Source organism: Lycium ferocissimum, chromosome 9 (genome assembly GCF_029784015.1).
Source record: "Lycium ferocissimum isolate CSIRO_LF1 chromosome 9, AGI_CSIRO_Lferr_CH_V1, whole genome shotgun sequence".
NCBI lineage: Eukaryota > Viridiplantae > Streptophyta > Magnoliopsida > Solanales > Solanaceae > Lycium > Lycium ferocissimum.
Window position 1 is genome coordinate 27669906 of NC_081350.1, and position 22758 is coordinate 27692663.

The 22758-nt window shown below is 33.6% G+C and overlaps 1 protein-coding gene across 1 annotated transcript; it reads right to left on the reverse strand.

Annotated features, from left to right (window-relative positions):
• Window positions 1-8527, reverse strand: LOC132030107 (secretory carrier-associated membrane protein 4). The gene is made up of 12 exons (XM_059419592.1): window positions 8344-8527; window positions 6528-6641; window positions 6383-6445; window positions 6011-6044; window positions 5796-5918; window positions 3731-3793; window positions 3518-3611; window positions 3346-3391; window positions 3183-3250; window positions 2455-2503; window positions 1247-1312; window positions 1-304 (listed from the first exon to the last, which is right to left on the reverse strand). Exons 1-12 carry the CDS (start codon window positions 8401-8403, stop codon window positions 272-274), a joined length of 813 nt encoding a protein of 270 aa, XP_059275575.1. The 5' UTR covers window positions 8404-8527; the 3' UTR covers window positions 1-271.
• Between the last annotated feature and the right edge of the window lie 14231 nt (window positions 8528-22758).

Consider the following 22758-nt stretch of genomic DNA (forward strand, 5'->3'; position numbering starts at 1 on the left):
TACAATCCGCACAAAATAGAGATTTTATTCAAACTCGGTCCCAAAGAAGGTATGTTATAGGTAAAATAATGCGGTAATCTAATGATCAAAGGTCAAACTGCGTTTACATACAGAAATGAGAAATAACAATGCTTGAATGAAGCAAAGATAACTATAAAACCTAAGAAAACAAGCAACTATATCATAATGAAGAGATAAAGACATATGTTTCGCTTCCTCCAGAAAAGAATTGTTGCTAGAACACTGAGGTCTTGAGTCCCAAACTCGTGCATCACTTGTGCCCTCGGAAGTACATGTACACTTTCTGCAATGATAGTACAGAAGAAAACATCATAAGATGAAAATAGATGTCAGCATCCAACAATTTTTCTTTTTCCCCCCTCCATATCATAGGGAAGAGAGAATCAAATTGCATGGGTTTCTTCTTTTTCTTTCTATATAACGAGTGCGTCCAACTTGGGATGCACCTTGACTATTCTACAGGGTACCTGCTACCTCCTACCAACACAGGTACCGCGTAACTCTGCCTTAGCCGGATGGGAAGAGATATTTTTCTCTATCTCTGATGGACCTGTCCGATCTTAATATGAGGGCTGGTACTTGGACAGCTTGTTATCAGGCATAGAAGAGTCTAATCACCTAACACGCACAACTTAAATTCAATTTTAGGTTCTGAATAGGGCTTCCAAAGATACAACCCCCCACCCACCCCCAAAGTGACCTCCAAAACTGACTCTTCAGTTATTACCTTCACGGGGACATGGAATAGTGACTTTCATAGGCTGCAAACCAACCTGTTCAGGAGATGTACATTCTCCAAGAGGAGTTCTTAGATATCTAAATCAGGTCGAAAACCTAGCGAATCGTCGTCTTATTTTTACTTAGCAAATCATCTAAAAAAAGGAGATTCATTTTTCTTGATATATGAAAGAAATGCAGATAATACCCCATCCTCCCCTACGCTAAAAGACAACCCTTCACACAGCAAACAAGAGCTTAAATATGAGTTAAAAGTATAATTTTCTCTCTTTCCCTTGGTAGATTTCACTTTTGGGCCACACACACATGAAGCTCAAGCCGCAAGGCTAACATGAGCAAAACTAAAAGAGCTAAAAAAAGAGAAACAAGAGAAAAAGAGAACAGCAGATACCAGAACACTAGGTGGAACATTGCCCCAGTTGATTGTCGCACAATTAATTTATTAAATGAACCTGAAATGAAGATTCTCAATACAGTAAAACCTCACCTGCAGCACCCACAAGCTAAGCAAAGCTTCCAAGCAGAAGAAGCCAAATCCAATCAAATAAAAGATCTGCAAAAAGAAGAGGGACAATACAAGAATATATATTAAAATGATATAGATCAAACGGCCTGATAAGCCAATACAAGCATTAACACTATATTCTTTGGAGTTTCAATTATCTAAGAAAGCTTTTGATCCGGTAAATCAGTTAGCAAACTAACTGCAATATGCGATCAGAATATCAAATGAAATTGAGTTATTGATCAAGTAAAAGACAGTGAAAAAGCTTTTGATCCGCTAAATCAGTTAACAAACTGACTGATATATGCAATCAGAAAAATAATATGAAATTAAGATATTGTTCAAGTAAAAGAAAGTGCACAAGTTAATTCAGATTCAATCTGCTAATAATGAGAAATTGAGAGCCTTTCCCGTTTTACCTTTTTAACAAAAATACTTGCTAGGGAAGTATCTAATATTAAGCATTTAAAGTTTTAGAATAAAACGACCATTCAGTCAGTTGATACCAAGACAATTCAATATACACTAGTATATAAGGTGCCAACTTCTAGAGTAACCATCCTGGTTTTACATTTGAAAGTTGAAACTATATTGGCTACTGTTAGCAACCTCCTCAAGTAGCAAGCCCGCTTTGGACCACAAGGAATCTGTTTGGAATACAGCGCCCATGGGCCATGCCAATGGTTAAGGAAAAGACAGAAGAGAAGATGCAGGGTAATCCCATTGGCACTTATGTAGGTACTGCAGAATCAGAGGAATAGCGGAGCCTTTCAAGAGGTGAAAAAATGATTTTGTACATTGAGGGGTAGTCTTGTTTTTGGTCAATTTTGGTGCCCCAATGAGCTCATGTTAGTATAAATGATCGAGTAGCGTCCATAGAGAACCATACTTTTGTGCAGGCTCTCTATGATCTATATTTAGTATACAACGTGTATACCATCTTTTCACAACATCAATAGAATTATTACTTCATGAAGCTATACGGCACGAATCTAAATTGGTCGGGCTAGTGGATGCTGGATACCAGATGGTCGTACCAAAACAACTTAGTCATAATAAAATGCAACCAAGTAAAACACATACAAGTTACAACAGTGGAAGGTTCAATTTTTTGTTCCAAAGGAATGAGTCAAAGAATTTGTTAATTTTTTCCTCTCATTAAACAAAGAGCAAAGAACTAAACAACTTACCCCAACCAACGCACTATCAGAGAAGACATCAATTGCTGCAAGGATACCCCTGGAATAAAGTAAAACGGAAGCAGAAATAGTTAGTGAAGAAAAATGAAAATGGCAATGACAATGACAATCCAAGGGAAAATGGAAAACCCTTAATAACAATCCACTGCATTTAACAGGCGATATATTTCATCCTTCTCTTATTCATGCTCATAAAGAGCATTTCTCACCATTCAAGATTGCATCACTCACTCATTTCATTTAAACATTACAGGGTACAACCAGCCCTTTAAACGGTCAATTTCCTTTCAACTTTTTCCATATCAATTTGGTACAGATATCCTTATCAAAAAAATCAATATGGTACAAACACAGGAAAATTGATGCACCAACCAGGAAAGCGGTAATCCGTTGGTACAAAACTAAAGCATGTTCTTTTTGTGGTGCATATGACACCAAGGGGTTCTTGGGGTCTTCAACTCTTCTATTATCACTCTATGAACCAAAATATTTGAACAAACAAGGGGAAGAAGGCGACAAGGCCACTGCATCCTCTTTAGTTGCCAGCACAATTTTTTAGGATAATGTAGCTTTTAAAATATATTTTCACATAAAAGGTGTATCCATATAGACTAGCAAATTCTACTAAGCTAAGACAGCCTCTCAGAACTAGCAGCTTCTGTAGAACATTGAACTCTATAATGCGAGGTTAATGCACTAAAAATTACAGCAGAACTTACGTTAAGGATTTTCCATGAAAGACAATGGGAGGAGCAATAGCAGCAAGTATGCAAAACCCAATGTGAAACTGCACGTACAAAAACAAAACAAAAAAAATTACTATAAATCAAATACTGGCATAAAATAGACAGCATCTTTATCACTTCTGTCAGAAGAACGAACCAAATAGGACAAGAAAAACCATCCAAACTTCAGTGCACTGTCGGTCCTGCACATCAGCACAAGCTCAGAGAGTAAAAAGTCAGTCTATGATGTGGAAATCAAAAACTAAAGAAACAACTGAGGGGAAATTTTATAAAGGTGGATGAAATGACAGTGAAACAACACAAGATACCTCATTGCATTATACAGAGGCCTGTACCACAAAACGTACGAAAGGGGACATCCCGTTAAAGCATATATTACAGCCAAGAAAAAGATTTTAACACCTAGAGAAGGCAAGAACCAGAGAATGTTAGATGAATTGAACTTGAGTTTATCTTTTAGATCTTTAGACCAATAAAAAGGAAGGCCGCATAAGCGGCATCAAAGAGGGAATAAAGCTCACCACCACCCCTAATCCAACAGATAGTCACAGCAAGAACATTGAACACCAGACAAAGAACGATACCTGCACAAAGATTTGGAGCAAACCCAAAGAGGTGATGAAATAGAAGAAGATTCATATAGCACTCGAAAGAAAGATTAAGGAAATACGAGAAGATTCATATAGCACTTGAAAGAAAGAGTAACATTTCTGTGAGAGAAGACAACTGTGGGACGAAGTATTATAGCCCATATCTATCCCAGTTTATTCTTTTACACAACAGCTATAAACCCTCTATGTAACCCAAAAAACAAACAAAAAAACAATCTACTAGTTTCTTTATATCATATAAAAGTTACTCACATCTCAACCTATAATGTGGAGTCATGTGAATGAAGTTGTCAAATTGCTTACTCTTAGGCTCCATATCAATTATGGTTTTGTTACTTGTAGCAAAGAAAGATTTTGCAGAATTCCAATCAAAACATTGGACAATTGCAACTTCAAAGCTAGACTACTGTTGAAGTTTGAAAAGACAAACTGAATAGTTGCAAATACTAATTTTATGCTGCTTGAATCCCAAAAAGATGTGTGAACAGAAAATCTAAAGCCTTTTGACCCCTAATCACAAATGGCATGAGTGTCAAAAAATATAATATGTTCATTCCATCTGTTTCCCTCATACAGTATTGTTTAGATCAGTAAGCAAATTTCATCAATGATAATCATAAGCCAACAAATAAGATGGAGCCTAGCGTATAAAAAATAGGCCATCCATTTTACAAAAACAAAAGATGGGATCACATTTGTACAAAAGTTACTCCTTGAATGAGCTAATGAATACCATCATTCTACTTCTCTCATACACTATATTCTCCATGGGTTCTGAAAAGGAGGTTTGCGAAACATAGGGGAACCTCAAAGTACATTAACGGAAAAAAAAAATTTAAAAAAAAAAAGAAAAGGAATAGGTAGGGGAGAAAAGGTGGAACGTAAAACTGAAAAGCTGCTTCCGAGAAAACCAAAATCTATCACCTTAACTTCTGTGTCTGTCACAACAATGGTTGCCTTTATAGAATCATATTCTCGTATTTCTATTAGCTAAAGAAGATTACTCCATTGACCACCCAATGATCAATTAGATATAATCATTTACGAAAAGATTTGCCAATTTGTCTAGGGGAAACAAGCAAATATAGTTTGACAAAGGATGAAAGCAACTGATTATTAACTTATGTCTTAAAATACTAGCTCAATCTAGTAAGAGCCATTTGATAAAGTCAAACTAATAACTATGTGAGATGAAGCTACTGGTGCTCACTATATGTGTTTACTTTTACGGAATTAACATTCAGCTATCAATTTAATAGAGGAGTTTAGGGTTGCACTTCCGGTCTATGAGTAGTCTGAACGGCATCGGGACATAGGGGTCTTAATTTCTGTCACACACCTGAATGAATCAAGTTTCATTCAGTTATATTGGTTCTTGTTTCAAGAGACGGTAGGCAGAAAGCCAGAAACAGATGGAAAGGAATTTTTCTCTTGCCATAAGATTGGGCTGAAAAAGCAGGTATTCCTTCTGTTAGTTTGTGACCCTATTTTAGTCTGTTCCGAACAATGGTCTCTTTCTACAGTATGTGACCTATTTTAGTCTTATATTAAACTTGCTATTTTATCCTAATGACAAGCTTTTACCGCCACATAAATGTTGGCACGTAGTCTTACCGCCACACAAATGCTATCTATGGCATGTTTAAAAACAACATGTCTAAAATGAACAGAGTGAGTAGTATATTTCATGCATTACATCTTTCAAGCAAAATAAGGAGGGAGGGAGGGAGGGGGGGGGGGGGGGGGAGAGAAGCAGAGAAACCAATGCACACTACACATATTGATCCCAAAGAAAACAATTTCATGTGAAACTCCAAATTCTGCACTAGTAAAGTACAAATTCCTCAAATCATAATCAGGTGGTAAACATGCAGGTGACAAGTGGAAATTAGAGAAACATTTGTAGAACAAAACCTCTTGATATTCAAAGAAACATTCTTCTATGGAAGAAATAAAACAGAAGTGAAGACGCTACCTAACCAACTCGCAAAAGCCAAATACTGCAGCCGCTGAGAATGAGCTGGTATTTCATTTGCTATATCATGATGAATAATTGGAAAAAAGGGAGGCCAATTCCTATCATCAGTTGGAACACCAGCTGAATCAAATTATAGAAACACATTACTTCAGCATGTAAAGAGGAATAAGTCAATCTAATAACAATCTAAAATAGCTCAAGTCATTTCTTACCGCCAGCAACAGCATCTTCTCTTCGTTTAATATCCTGTCAAACCAGCACTAAATGAGAATCATGCATAAGCCTCAAACTGGGGTTGAAGCAACTATGAACTAGAAAAAAGTAACATAAGTTAAGGAATTCATAACACATTTAGCTAAAAAGGAATAAGCCTCAAACTGAATTGGGAAAAAATATAGATTAAGAAAACACTATAAAAGTTGAGGAGCTTGTAGTAAATAGTTTAGTCAAAAACTAGGAATTAAACTTTTCAAAAGAATTTGCATTCTTGCAAAAGTAGACAATCAGAAATCAACAAAAAAGGGTATAATTTGCAGCAATGAACATTGCAAACAGCAATTTTAGCGGAAAAGAAAAAAACCAACTCTTTCTCTCCTTTGCAGATCTGCTTCCCAAGTTGCTAATTCTTTTTGCTTGTTATTGGCACCCTGAAACACAATTCAGAAGACATATTCAGAACAATCAATGCTCTTTACGAAACTGCAACCAAAAACATATCAGCTTCATTACATTCATTGAATCCAATGGGATGTCAACAGTTGCATCATCCTTTTGGCCAAAACCAAGAGTACTAGCAATCATTTGAGGAAAGCGTGATTTAGATGCAGGAGCAGAACCACCTTTCTGCAAGAAAATACAGATGACAAATGAGGAGGGATCTTGCACATTCAGAGAAGAGTCAAAGTAAATAGTGTAAAGGAAGTTATAATTGGAATTATAATGTAGCTATAAATTCTGCGCTTCAACAAAGCGATTTCAAGTTGATTATAGATTCACTATAATAGTTTCAGACGTGAAGTGTGGCCATTTTGGCAATAATAATATTCAACCTTGAAGGATTAGTGGAAAGTTCCTATAATCTGTAAGAGAAGACGAATATCGGGGGTTAATTGATCTAGGCATTTCCAGGTCCTATGAGATATATGTGTGATTGCGGTCCAAATACGGAGGTAAGAAAGAGTCTGCTGAAGGATATGGAAGTCAAGTTCCAACAGGGCAGGGCAGAAAGTGACATTTGATAAAGAGAACCATTATGCAACTCACTGGTACGGGCTACAAAATCCGTTCTAGTTAACATAAGTAACCTCTCTTAAGCCCTTTAGGGCATTAAAGTTCGTCTGATGTCCACTTACTAACTTGTTATTTTTCCGTATACCGAGTTGTTTCAATACATGCAATGGTAAAAATTTCTAGCTTCCTCACTTAACTCGAAAAATATTGCAAATACCTTGTTATCACTACACACACACACACACACACATATATATATATATCATAGGTCCCTTGCCAGCACCATAATGGCCAACTAATACGCAAAACTTGTTCCTCGATTTCAAGTGAAGGCAAAGAAAAAAAATGAGTCATCTTCCTTTGCTTATTTTTCTTTTTCCTTTTGTAAACAATAAAGATAAATTTTAAATGTTTAAGACTGCCTCTATTTTATTAAATAACTAGGCAAACCAGGTTTGATATTGTTGTAATTGATTTCATAACCTCCATTTTCCCTTAAACACGTGAAAAATAACATTTGCATACCTCAAAAATACAAAAAACATCCTTCATTTAATCGTCCTCACTTAAATCAAAAATCATATTTTGATCCTCCTCGAGTCTACTCTAATCTTTCAAATTAAACTTCCCAATTAGTTCGCACAGATGGCATTCACAATTATAAAGCAAAAAAAATTCCCTAGAGGAAAATCAGCTAATTCGTTAGGGAAAATTTACAGTCAAATACCATTCAGTCATCTAGTTTACAAAATATATACACAATACATATACTATACATACCTATACACAACATATACAACCGAAGTGTATACTTTATACTGAATATACATATATTATACAAACCTATACACAAAGTTGTATACTTTATACTAAATATACATATATTATACAAACCTATACACAACATATACAGCCTAAGTGTATAGGTCGGCCATATTGGTAAACTAATTACATTTACTTAAATTACCCAATTTTTTATACAATCTCACTAAAATACCGTATAACTTTACCACACCGACAAGCCAATCTTAAATACCACAATGTACTAAAAAAAATGTTAATGAAATTTCCTAAATTCCTTTAGAAAAATAAAAAAGTTAAATTCCTTTAAAAAAAAAAAAAATTAAAATCCGCCATTCGAGTACTCAGATCTAGATCAACCTACTAATTCCAAATCACAACAAAATAGCCGATAAAACATTGAAAAGTAACAATGCTAAAAGAATAAATTTAAAAAATAAGCTAGATCTAAGGAAAGCATGGAATTATTATTCAATAAAATACATAAAAAGGGAATGGAGAGAAAGGCGGTTACTGAAAATGGATTGACTTCAGGTTCCTCTTCGTCAAACGGATTTGGATCGTTTCCTCTCATTTTTCTTCAAAACCTTCCAATTTGGAATTTACAGAGAGTTTTAAGGTATCAATGTGAAAATTACAGCAAAATTTATGGACGAATCTGTATATTTATATATGTTTGCAGATATAGAAAGCAAAGGTGACTTGCACAAGTCTTCTCACACTCTGTTACGACACTATTTACTCTCTGTGTGCTTGCTGGTGACGCGGGATACTGAATCAAGAGTTGAAGTTACGTTTTTGCCCATCAGGGAGTTGTTAAAATTACAAGTGAATGCCACTCGTTGAGTGGTTGGGTTTTGTTCCAGTGTCTTTGGGGTCTATGAGAAAGTCTGTGGTACTTGCCATCCAAGGATGACACATGGATATATCCTTACGTGGTTGTTAGTAAGTGGTTGGGCTGGATGCTTTTTTATTTATCATTGTGTGGGTGTTGTGTATAGTGGATTTTTACTTGCGTTTTTGCTGCTCTGCAACTGATCTGGATATGGTCGAATTACGGGTTTATCCCTTTACCGAATGGCAGGTCCCTTGTCTTTAAGGGATAAAATGGGGATGGAAATTCAGGGGTACGCTATAACGTGGATATTGGGTCATTAAGCTTTGGATAAAATTTATACTTTGTTTGATTAAAGGTATAAACTTATCTAGGAACTTAAGCCTGTTTGGCCAAACTTTTAAAAATAGCTTATTTTAAAAAATATTTTTTTCAAAAGAACTTTTCAAAAAAGTATTTTTAGCTAAAAAAACAATTTGTGTTTGCACAATTAATTTAAAAGATTGAGCAAAGAATTAGTGTTTGGTATGCTTTTAAAAAGTGGTTCTATGTGAATTTTTCTCAAAAGTACTTTTCAAAAAGTGTTTTTGGGCAAAGGTTATTTTTTTAATCTAAAAAAACTGCTCGCTTACTCCCCAAAAGTTTATTTTCTCCTAAAAATGCCAAACACCTCACTTTTTTAAAATAAACACTTATTAAAAAATAAATATTTTTTGGGGGAAAAATAAGCTTGGCCAAACAGGCTATTAGTCTTGAATAATCCATCTTATTCCATCAAACTTGATATTATTTTATCACATCTCTTTAGTTGAATAAACTAGTTCATTAATTGTAATCTCAGAATTATAATTCCGGAATAAGTTAAAGCCCGTTTGGATTGGCTTATAAGTTGTTTTCAGCTTTTTTGAGTGTTTGGCTAGCCAGCTTAAAGCCATTTTGTGCTTAAAATAAGCCCAAAAAAATAATTAACCCGTTTGACTTAACTTATCTAAAGCAGCTTATAAGTTGTTTCTATCTTATAAGTTGTTTTTTTTATGCCCATCCAAACAGGCTCTTAGTAAACTTTCCAAACGACCTTAGGTAAAATTTAGTCCTAGGCTCCTAAATGTTCCTTTCTTTGTTCTTTCCTTCTTATTCTCTTTGTTGTTTGCTTTCCACTATGGAGTCCTTTGAAAAGAAAAAGAAAAGGAGGAGAGAAGTGAAGACTTCACTCTTTATTAACTAGGGAAAAGGGTCAAATATACCCCTCTACTTTGTTTTACTAGTTAAATATAACCTCCGTTAGTGAAAGTTAATAAAAATATCAATGCCTTCAAACTTCACACTTATACTTGTTTGGAACAAAAATCTCTCAAATTCCAATTCTGAATAAAAAATTACCCATTTTTTTTATCAAACTTCATCATCATCATCGAACTGCGGCCATCTTTCTTAAGTGGAGAAAAAAGAAAAAAGCAAAACACATCCAATGATAAAATCCCAAACTCACCCAATTTAATCTTTAAATCCAACTCCAAATATTTTTTTGAAGGACCATTCTCTGTTTCGTTTGAAGGAAGCACCTCGGAGCCTATTAATCATCATCGACAATGCCTTGATCCTTTGTATTCCAAGATGCAACCATTTAACTAAACAAAAAAACAACAAAAATTGTCAAAACAAGGATAGTAGTACTCAAACTTGATGATATAAAATTACAAGATCTTTCTCTCGCTATCTTTTTTGGAAAAGTCTCGGGCTTTTTCCTTTTAAATATTTCCAACTAGATAATATTGCGTTTGTTCATCTAAGAAATGTCCAATTTTGAATAGGCTACCTATGCTTGTCATTGTTTGAAGTTGGGAATATAATACATTATGATGTATATGACGTAGAGGAGAGACTTTGAATCAGCAGGACCGCCTAATTATGGATTATGCTACTATCAAATTAGCACTCACGTATACACATATGAGATTTATTCGTTTCATAAAAATAATTTACCCATTGATCCAAATGGATAGTTCTATATAGACAAATGAGATATTTTCATCTTACAAAAAACAACTTTGTTCCCTAAATTTTCAAATATGAGCAAATACACTTATAGTTTCTAAGGGCTGTTGGAAAGCCACTTGGTAATTGGAATTGGTGTAATTACTAGAAGTAGTAATTATAGTACCTAGTTGAACTTGATGATCGTTTGTTTGTCATGACTAATTACGGTGTAATTACAATTATCTTTGTTCGCTTGCTGCACCAGCAGTAATTGGAAATTTAATTTAAAAATAAAACTTAATTATAAAAAATTTAAAATTAATATTTAAAAAATATTGCCTTTATAAATGATATTAAATTAGTTATTTAATAACACATTGTTTCTTGAAAATATATTAATTAATAATCATATATTTGTAACTAATATTGTAACAAAAATAATTGATATATATTTTTCAAATTAATATTTAATTTTTAATTAATTATAAAACTTAAAAGAAGACTTTTTTTGTGAGAACTTCATGGATTAGATGTTTGATAAAAAAAAAATATTAATAAATATAATGCCATTATTCAAATGTTTGACACAAAAAAATCCAACAATGTAGAGTGAAAAATAAACAACATGCAATGTGAAAGCAAATAACTTAAAATTGAAAATATAACCTAAATTTAAAATCAAAAAAGAAAAAATTCAACATAATACTCTTATGTCAAATTTAACATTACATAAATAAGAGTAATTTAAGTAAACAATTCAAAAATAAAAAATATAAGTCTATAACCTCATTCACAATGAAATTTTACTTAATAACGTCGCCGTGATGTCGTTTTGTTAATGACTCATTCTTTCCAATATTAAGAGGTGTAGTTTCAAATATTAGAATAATAATAAGGTTATGCTAAATGAATAAAATAAAAAAAAAAAAAAAAAATACGAGCTAATTACGTATACTGAAAATAAAGGTTGGGGAATGAGAAGAAGAAAATGAATAATAAATAATAGAAAAAGAAAAATACATTTTAAAAAATAAAAATAATTCAAAAGTAAAAATAAAAAAAGAAATTAAAATTATAGAAATAAAAAAAATTAAAAAAATCAAAAAAACTAAAATAATAGAAATTAAAAATAAATTAAAAATAAAAAGAAATTAAAGTAAAAAAAATAAACAAAACTAAAAAGTGCGTAACTTCCCGATTCTCGGCCTTCTTTGAGAATTGAGAGTGTAATTACACTCATTAATTACACCCAATTCCCACCTAAGCGTAATTACTTGGTCAAACAACAGCAATTTGTGTAATTACACCCAATTACACCCGATTCAAACCAGGTGGCTTTCAAAATGTGCCCTAAAATATAAAGTAGAATTCTTCTATTATAGTACTAGTAAATGTTTCATGATGTGAGTTGTGCCATTGAGTTGGATTTAAGAACTCGCTGACTTTTCAACCACTTGATGAGAATTTTCAAATCTATTTAGTATGGATATTTTGGCACGAAGACAACCGTCATTGTATCGCAATTTTTAGCTCTGGCTGATAAGAAGTTGTACATAACGCTTTGTGATCATCAGGAGTAACTGGACGGAATTCAATCAACATCATCGTGACACCCATCTTTGCCTCTGTCTAATTAAGTAAACGCAACAAATAAACCCAACGTTTGCCAGGTCTTGCGACGGATTGCTGCAGTAAAAGCACATGGTATTAGGGCAACTATATACTTGGATGAGAGAGAATCTGAATGGTGCAAAAATGAAATGAATTAGGCATTTCATAAAGATGTCGAGAAAAATTGTTAATAACGAAAAAATATAAAACAGTAAAAAAAAAAAAAAGGAGTTAGAATAACAATTTAAGTAGCAGGTTAGATCATCACTAGAAGAGGAAAAAAAAAAAATTAATTCAAGTTAGTTATAACTATGAACTAAAATAAATAGAAAACACATTCAAACTCAAAGACAGATTCAACACCTTAAGATGTATAGTTTAAACTTCTCTTATAGACCATGTATAGTTGGATTTAAAGATTAAATTTGAGGTGAGTTTTGGGATTTTATCATTTGGATGTGTTCTTGCTTTTTTTTTTCTCCATGAAAGAAGATGAAGCTAGAGCTTGATGATGATGATAGGCGGGTCGGGTGGGACGGGTCAACAAAAAAAGTGGGTAATTTTTATTGAAATTGGGTAATTTGAGAGGATTTAGGGATTTCCATCCAAATAGGGGCATAAGTGTGAAGTTTGAAGACGGCAGGGGTATTTTTGTTAACTTTCACTAACGGAGGGTATATTTAACTAATAAAACAAAGTAGAGGGGTATATTTGACCCTTTTCCCTTATTAACTACTTACTATTACTACTAATACCGATAAATTGCATTAAATCGGAAAAAAAATCAATTAGTGGTTTGATTTGGTTTGGTTTTAAAAAGAAAAATCCGACCACCATTAATTTGGTTTGGTTTTAACTAAAAAAAAAGTCAAACTGTACCAAATCAACCCGACATTACATGTATACAATTTAAAAAATATTTTATACATATAATATTAATTTATGAATATTTCTTAAACTTTTTCATAGTTTTTTGTCTTTTAACATATTATTTCAAGCTTAGATTTAGAATTTTGAATGGTTCAATAAGTTTTATAACCCATAGATGATAGTAACTCAAATAAAACTTAACAAAAATCAAATCAATACTAATGCTAACAAAGAAATTCAATTCTAACACCAGGAATAACAATAATGTTGGATATCCATTCTTTAGTTTTATATTAGTTTAGACGGTGAAAATACATAACTCAATTTTATTTTTCTTTAATATTTAGTCATGTAATTTATACCTATAGGCTGTACTTATTTTAGCATGACTTCGTACTTTTATGTTATGATCATTTTCTCTATGACTTATAAATTAGTCGTATTTATTATAGCATGACTTAGTACTTTTAGATTATGATCATTTTATTTTATGCGATTTCATTACTTTTTTTTTGTTGTTGAATATTTTAGTACAATGTTATCTATCATCTCACATTTTGTGTTATTTTCTTAAAAAATATCTTAATTAGATAGTCGTATCTTACTAGGACAAAGAAATTTCTAAAGTACAAGTTATATGTTTTGTATGAAGACTTTCTTCAAAAAAATCCGAAAATCCCGAGCAGCCCGAAAAATCAAGAAACTTCGAGGTTGAAAACCCGGACTTTTATTGGTTTGGTTTGGTTTATAGATTTAAAAAACCCTATGCCATTCATTTGGTTTGGTATTTGAAGAATCCGAACTAACCGGCCCGGTCCATGTACACCCCTACTTGTGAGAAAAATATGGAACAATTATTGATATTAGAAGTGTAATTTTTAATTCTTAGATAATATGTAGCTGTTTTTGCAGGAATAGTCATTCGTGTTGTTCAAAGGCCTTTTTTGATAACTTAAATGATGCGCACAGAAGAAGAAAATAGATTCAACCAAAACTTAGTCATTATGAAAAGTTAAAATAATATAATCAGATTATTTTTAAAATTATAATAGTGTGATGTGTTGTCTTTTTAGTTATAAAGAAAGTAAAACATCTAAATTTTGCTCCAAAATCAACTAGCAAACCTTGCTTATTGATTCGTGTAATATTACTTTACTGCTGTATATAAGAGACAATTCAAAGAGTTTTGTTGTACTTAGTTACATTGTAATTATTTGGTTAGCTTGCTAACTAAAACGGATTTGCTCTTTCAAATATTCGTCCTTATATTTGCTATTTATTACTTCATTTACCAAAGTATGTTTCCAACAAATCAAGACATTTTCAAATCCTTTTTGGTAATACATGACCACTTAGACTCACTTTTTAGAGGTGAAATATGTACCATGACTTTTTTCTATGTCTTATTTTTGTCCCTACTTTATTTCTTTTTTACTTAGGTTGCCACATCCAATATGGTACATGTAATTTGAGCCCTTTGAAAATGCTTAAAAAGTTGTGCATGACGATGATGTCATCTAATAGAAATAGCTATGCACAAAGATAATCTAAAATGGTGATAATAATAATTTTGATTCTAAAATCGCCATTAAATTTCTCTTGATCTATAGTATTTTAATTAAAAAAAAAAATTGAATATATAAATAGGTTTAATGATTTAACACAATTACACAATAGAAATTAAAATTCAAAATTAACCCTTCAAGAAAATAAAAATGAGAAGGAACGAAACTATTAGATACGTCGTCGCACTGAGATATGATTTAATTATTTAAATTTGGCCAATCCTAATTTATTTGGGACTATATCATAGTTATAATATTACCATAACGCAACTTTAGAAAATATTCCACTTAGATTAAGAAAAAAGAAAAGAAATATCATTTCCTCACATGTATTTTTTTACATAGTTTTCAAATATGTAAATTTTTTAAAAGACTTAAAATTTTTTTGCCCAAGTTCACTGTCAAAATTAAAGTGTTTGACTCTTGAAATTTAAATTGTGCCATATAAATTGAGACTTAGGGAGTACTTTATTACCTTGATCTTCGGCCCGGGCTCAGCACGGGCTTCCGAGAAGACTAGTATATGCCTATGAGCCCGTTTGGATGAGCTTATGCTTTTGACTTATAACCCAAAAGTTATAAGTTAGGAATTTGAGCTTATGATTTTTGGCTTATTTTGATTGTTTTAGCTTAAAAACAAGTGCTTAAAAGCACTTTTTTATTTTACCCAAACATTACAAAAGTGCTTAAAAGCTATTTTGCCTTAAAAGCACCTAAAATAAGCCAATCCAAACAGGCTATACAAACAAGTGTGTGTACTTTTTTCATGTTTTTTCCTTGAATTATCATGATTTATTTTCAAATAGAGTTTAATTTGTTAATGAGATTTTTAAGTTAGTGACACGTGTTTTAAAAAAATGACGCATTAGGTGCCGTAAAATACGTCATCAGACATTCAAAAAGTGATCCTCAATGATTATTATAGAATAGTTTTCATATTTTTTTACTAACATTTCATTAAAAGTCTTGAATGAAAAATTATCACGCTCAAAATGTATGATACAAAATGTTTATTTAAAAAAATTACGGTCAACACTTATGATTTATGAATTACCAATAAATGTAAATTAGATTTTTCATACATATTTCAATTATAAAAGAAACTGAAACTATATTGCTTTTCTAGTGAAATTGACATGGTGATAAATGATTATGAACTATTTATGAGCTATTTGATAATTTTCTATTTCCCATCTTTTATTAACATTGATACAATAATATTTTTTATATCAATTTTCTATTATAAAAAGGAATACCTTATTGAAAAACACTTGGATGTACAAAAAAAGATGATATGACCTGAAAATAAAGAGATCAAATTAACGCATAGATCAAATCTCCAGAGAAAACACATATCACAAAGTTGAACAAATCGAAGCAAAACAAAGTAACAGAAAAGTCTCCCTTTTAATTCAAAGCGTCTCAATATTCCTTGTTTTGAGTAGTGCCTTCAGGAACCTATATATGAAAGTCCATAAACGATTGTGAAATTTCATTTTTACTTAGCAATGTTTCTGGTTTCTTGCCCCAAAAAGTCTGGAAGGGGTCGCAAATTTTTACGTTCATCGGGTATTCCTTTTCAACCCATAGATCCATGATTGACCCCCACCACCTGTAATTGCCTCCACCACTTTATTGACAGTTGATGAGATGGCCACCACCTCTTTATCGACGTTTGATGATAGAGCCAGCACCCTTTTATCGACGCGTGATGATAGAGTCAACACCCCTTTATCGATTGTTGATGTTATGGCATATATAGTTTATACAAGTAACAAGGTATTAAAGACAACTAGTACGGAAGAGCGAGCGGAAGTATGCCTTTTTATGGGACACAAATCTTTTTCCTCCTACTTGGATCTAATGAAAGTAGGAAAATGTTGTCATATTGTTTGCTCTTTCTGGACAGCCTTCCATACTCGCTATTCGACATATAGAGAACCACATTAGGTGGATAATCGTCTCTTGGCATTTCCAGCAAATTTGTGTCTGTGTATAGCACATGCTAATTTTTGCCCCGTAATGATCTAATGAGAGCGTTATTGTCCACCCAAAGGCATCTCAATAGAATTAGTGGCCTAAAGCCCATTTTTAATCTTAGGCCTTAAGTATATATAACAACAAAACTCAAGTATAATCCCACAGGTAGGGTCTAGGGAGGGTAGCCTCTACGCAGATCTTACCTCTACCTTATTAGGGTAGGGAGTAGAGGTGTCAAAATGGGGCCTCAACCCAACCCAAGAAGTGAAGAGCCAAAGAATTAAATGAAATTTTAGGACGGACAGACCCTTTTAATTGAAGGGCTGCAAAATGGCGGCGGCTTGCCCTAAGTGCCAATTTGCTGCCAGACGACACTTTTAAGTTTTTTTTTGTCTTCCAAAATAACGTTTTCTAAGTGATTTTTGATACAATTTGAACATGAAACTTTTGCAATATGAATAGAATCTTCTACCACCCATTCTCGCGCAAATCCATATCATAGAAGAAAAAATTCAAGAGAACAAATATAAATTATTATTTTTAATCACTAATTCAGATCACGTTCAAAAGAAATTAAACATAATATAAATTCTAAGACTAAAAAGTATTACTCCAGTTTCTACTACTTAATAGTAAGTAGTAGTAACTAGTAAGTACACTCTTTTTTCTCATTACTTCTTTTCTCTTTGTTTAATTTACTTATATATATATTTTTAAAATTAATTAATTTATCATCCTTTTCTGGCCTCATGGGCTAAATCGATTTCAAACTCTTTAAACCCTTGTGTATTTTGACGGAAATGCAAAATGAATAGAACATTTGGCTCCATTCATATGGGCCGAAAAAAATTATTATTTTTAAACCCAACCCCTACTTAAATAAAAGTTGGGTTGGGCGGCCTCATTACTTTTTCTTTGTTTAATTCTACTCATCCTCCCATATTGATATTTAGCCACAGTTTGGAGGTTGTTTTAATAGACGCAGCAGGCTCGCCAAAAGAGGTGATAATAAGTAGCTAGTTTCGCTTCATCATATAAAAATTACCCACATCTCAACATCACATGAATAAAGTTGTCAAATTGCTTGCTTTTAGGTTCCATATCTATTGTGTTTTTATTACTTTTTAGTGAAGAAATAGTTTTGCTGAATTTTCAATCAAAACATTGGACAACTAAAACTTCAGAGCTGAAATACTGTTAAGTTCGAAAAGACAAACTCGATACTTGCAGCTACTAATTTCATGCTGCTTGGCTTGGATCCCAAAAGATGTGTAAACAGAAAGTCTAAAGCCTTTTGATCTTAATCACAAACAGCAACATCATCAAAATTAGAAGTATATATATTCCATTTGCTTCTCTCAAACGCTATCTTTACTAAATCAATAAGCAAAATTTCATCAATGATAGTGATAAGCCAACCAATAAGTTGGAGCTTGGCGTGTACAAAACTAGGCCATTCGTTTACAAAACCAAAGATGAGATCACCTATACATAAGATATTCCCTGAATGAGCCAATGAATGCCATCATTCTACTTCTCTCACACACTATATTCTCCATGGGTTCTGAAAATGAGGTTTGCCAAATAGAGGAAACCTCAAAGTACCTTAACGGAAAAATTAAAATAAATAAATAAAGGGATAAGTAGGGAAAGAAAGGTGGGACGCAAAAGTGCAAGGTTGTTTATGAGAAAACCAAAATCAATCACCTTAACTTATGTGTCCTCCACAACAACAGTTGCTATAGAATCATACTCTATTATTTTTATCAGCTAAAGAATATTATTCCATTGGCCATCCAATGATTAATTAGATATAATCATTTACACAAAGATTTGCTAATTCGTCAAGAAGAAACAAGTAAATGTAGTTTGACAAAGGATGAAACCAATTGGTTAATAACTTATGTCTTACAAAATACTAGCTCAATCTAGTAAGAAACATTTGATGGTGTCAAGCTAATAACTAAGTGAGATGAAGCTACTAGCGCTCTTTGTTAGTGTTTACTGTCTACTTATACAAAAATAACATTAATCTATCAGTTTCATAGAGGGGATTAGGGTTGCACTTCACGTCTATTGGTAGTACGAACGACATCATGACACATGGGCCTTAATTTATGTAAAACATTTTAGTGAATCGAGTTTCATTCGATTATATTGGTTCTTGTTTCAATAGATTGTAGGCAGAAATTGAGGGAAGGGAATATCTTCTCTTGCCGTAAGACTGGGCTGAACAACAGATATACCCTCTTTTCTAGTTTGTGGCCTTAATTTAGTATGTTCTGAAAAATGATCCATTTCTACATTTGGAGCCAAATCTAACTTAAACTAGCCTTTAATTTCATGACAAGCTTTTACCTCCACACAAATGTTGGAACGTAGTCATACAACCACACAAACTGTTATGCATGACAACCTTTCTTTTTAAACTCTTTGCCCAATTAAACAGAGCCACATGAAATGAAACAGAACGGGTAGTATATTCATGCATTACATCTTTTAAGCAAAATTCGAAGAAAAAAAATGGAGAAGAAGAGAATCCAACGCACACTGCACATATTGGGCCGACAAAAGTAAAGATATTATGAGAGTTCCATGAAACTCCTAATCAAATCATTATCTAATTGTAAATGTGCCTGTACTTAATGGCAAGTGGAAGCTAGAATAGTGATATTCAAAGAAACATTCTTCTATTAGAGAAAATAAAACAGAAGTGAAGACGCTACCTAACTAGCTTGCAAAAGCCAAATACCGTGGCCGCTGAGAATGAGTTGATATTTCATTTGCTATATCATGATGAATAAGCTGGAAAAAAGGGAGGCCAATTCCTATCATTATTTTAGTATATTATTCTCAACATTCATAGAGTATTTTAAGTCACATAATAATATTATTATTTATAGGGAAAAGTGTTCAAAACACACTCTAACTTTCGTACTAAATTCTTATAACACACTTGGCTCCAACTTTGCGGGAGTCCGCAATACCCCACTGATTTATTTTTTTTTGTATTATTGAGGTATTATTGGTGACGTGGACTCAATAATACCCAATTTTGAGGACTCACTTTTTTGTCCACGCCACCTGATAATACCTCAATAATACACAAAAAAATAGTCGGGGGGGGACCAAGAAATCCGGAAGTTGGAGTGTGTTATAGCAATTTTGGCCAAAGTTGGAGTGTGTTTTGAATACTTCTCCCTTATTTATAATAGCAAGGATTAACTCAAGTTAATAATATATTAGCTATGTGTCTTCAATAAATTACCTTCAATGTTATTGTAATGTTTGTTATTAGTATAAAAATTGGGTAGTTTAGTTCAAAGTTCTAAAATACTCTTGTTAAAAAAGTAAGTAAGTAGTTTTTCTTTCTTATATTAATTTTATACTTTTATTTTACAATCTTCAATATTGTCAAGAGAAAATAAAATCATAAAATGCACCATTAAAATTTTTGGGGCGCCCTCAAAATTTTGGGGGCCTAAAGCAATTATACTAGCCTCACCCTTGAGTCGCCCCCTGTGTCCACCTATGTTGTTATGTCATCACGAACACCTTGCAATATAGCACAATTAGCAATATGTATGATGTATTCACTGAAACATTGGACACAAGCATTAACATGTACTTACACAAGTTGCATTGTCTGTGATAGTGTTAGTGCGGGAGACATTCTGAACAAACTGAAGTCACAAAGCCATCATTCCTAGCTAAAGAGTCTTATCCAAGGGGATCCACACCTCTATAGTGTAAAAATAGAAAATCAATACACTCCTATTAGGAAAAAACTTGGGATTACTTAAATAAATGCTTATGTACATACCTTTGTGATAACATATATAGCATGAGCCATACATCTTAGGGTGTGTTCGGTATGGAGGAAAACATTTTCTGGAAAATGTTTTCCAATTTTCTCATGTTCGTTTGGTCAAAAATTTTGAAAAATATTTTCCTCAAAATTGGGGAAAATGACTTTTCTAATAAAAGTACGGAAAACAAGTTCACAAGTTCATTCCACCAACCACCCTACCACCACCCAACCCAATCCCAACCACTCCCAACCCCCACCCACCACCCCCCTGCGGCCAAAAATAAATTTTTTTTGGAAAAATTTTTTTGACATTATTTTTGGTTTTTTGCACCCCCCCACGCAAAACCCGTACCCTACCCCCCCCCCCCCCCCCCCAAAAAAAAAGTTAACTTTTTTTTACACCCCACCCCACCCCGCACCCTACCCCTCACCCACCCCACCCCCACCCCTACCCCCACCCCCCGCAAAAAAAAAAAATTTTTTTTTTGAAAAAAAGTTTTGACTTTTTTTTTTGCACCCCACCCCACCCCACCCCGCACCCTACCCCTCCCCCACGCCCGCACCCCTACCCCCGTCACCCACCTACCCCTCGCCTCCCTACCCCCCGGAAAAAAAAATTATTTTTTTTGAAAAAAAAAAGTTTTTTTTTCACCCCCACCTACCCCTCCCCCACGCCCGCACCCCTACCCCAACCCCCCCCCCCCCCGGCAAAAAAAAATTAATATTTTAAAAAAAAAGTTTTGACTTTTTTTTTTGATTTTTTGCACCCCCAACCCCCACCCCACCCCCTACCCAACCCCCCACCACAAAAAATATTTTTTTTTGAAAAAAAAAGTTTTGACATTTGTTTTGATTTTTTGCACCCCACCCCACCCCGCCTCCAAAAAAAATTGAAAAAAAGTTGACAATTATAAAAATTGAATGTTTGCGTGGTTAAAATTTAAAACTTTTGGAAGGGGTGATGGGGTATTTTGGGTGGTGGGGGGGCGTGGGGGTGTCTGGGGGTGTAGAAACCCGCAAAAGACAATAAAAAACTTCAAAAAAAAAATGTTGGGGTTGGGGGAGGGGGGTTGGTGTGGTATGGATCACACCAGGGGGGGAGGGGGTTGATGGGGGGTGTGATCGTGTAGAAAATTTAGAAAAAAATTAAAAACTTAAAAAAAATGTTGTGGGAGGGGTGGGTGGGTGGGGGTAGGGTGCGGGGGGAGGGGGTGGTGTATGGGTTAAGGGAGTGGTTGGGGGTGGGGGTGCAAAAAATAAAAAATGGAGGGAGGGGGTGGAGGCGTAGGGGTGGGTGAGTGGGAGTAGGGTGTGGGTGGGGTGGGGTGGGGGTATGGGGTTGGGTTGGAGTTGGTGAGTGTTGGGGTGGGGGTGCAAAAAATAGAAACAAAAAAAATCAAAAGAATTTTTTTTTTAAGGGGTTGGGTTGGAGTTAGTGAGGCTTGGATGAGTATTTTGGGAAAACGTTTTATTAACCAAACGATACGTAAGAAAATAAGTAAAAAATTCACTTATTTTCCACTACCCAAATGAACATGAGAAAATAAGTGGAAATTCACTTATTTTATAGGAAAACATTTTCCTCCATACCGAACACACCCTTAATTGTTGAAGATGAAGTGAAAAGCTAGTGAAGAAGCAACTAGTAAAGCTTTATCAAGCAAGTAATGATAAAAACGTTTTGCGCTGCAGCTTATAAATTTTACGTTGATGTTTTTGCATTGTAGCATAGATTTGTGCCACACTTGACATATTGCTTCATCATAATGCATTGGATTCTAAGATGCAACACAGAACGTTGCGTTGATCCAATTTTTAACTTTTGATCCTAATTACTTGTTCCAGGCAATCTACAAGTTTTCAAATATGTTATTCTTCGTATGAATCATCAAAATGACTTTCCAGATTTCTTCTAGCCAATTCATGAAGATCATGCAACTCCTTGAGGTGCTTTTCTCGAACATGTTAATTTAAAACAAGTCAACGATTAAACATATCATAATCATCCCCAATGTGCCGCATCTCCGTGATAGTAAATAATAATAAGAAAAAAAAAGAATAAAGAGCATACATTGAATTTCTTGAAGAGTTAAGGTGGTTGAATATAAATTCTTTAGACACAAAATAATTAGCTAAAAATAAATAATTTTTTTACATCCATGTGTGACATAGCAGTCAATCTAGTGGGTAGAAACCGTGGAGAGCTATAATCAAGTCCAACAGACAAAATAATATAAGGTGATTTCATCGCATCTACCTAAATCTTTGTGGGAATAGTAC

What these genes read in the sequence shown, in the direction of transcription:
- LOC132030107 (XM_059419592.1), bottom strand. Translation starts at nt 8,403, where the DNA reads ATGAGAGGAAACGATCCAAATCCGTTTGACGAAGAGGAACCTGAAGTC. An exon ending in ATCTGCAAAGGAGAGAAAGA is followed by an intron (nt 6,045 to 6,382) that starts GTTGGTTTTTTT and finishes CTGGTTTGACAG; the next exon opens with GATATTAAACGAAGAGAAGA. An exon ending in CTGTTGGATTAGGGGTGGTG is followed by an intron (nt 3,612 to 3,730) that starts GTGAGCTTTATT and finishes TGCCTTCTCTAG; the next exon opens with GTGTTAAAATCTTTTTCTTG.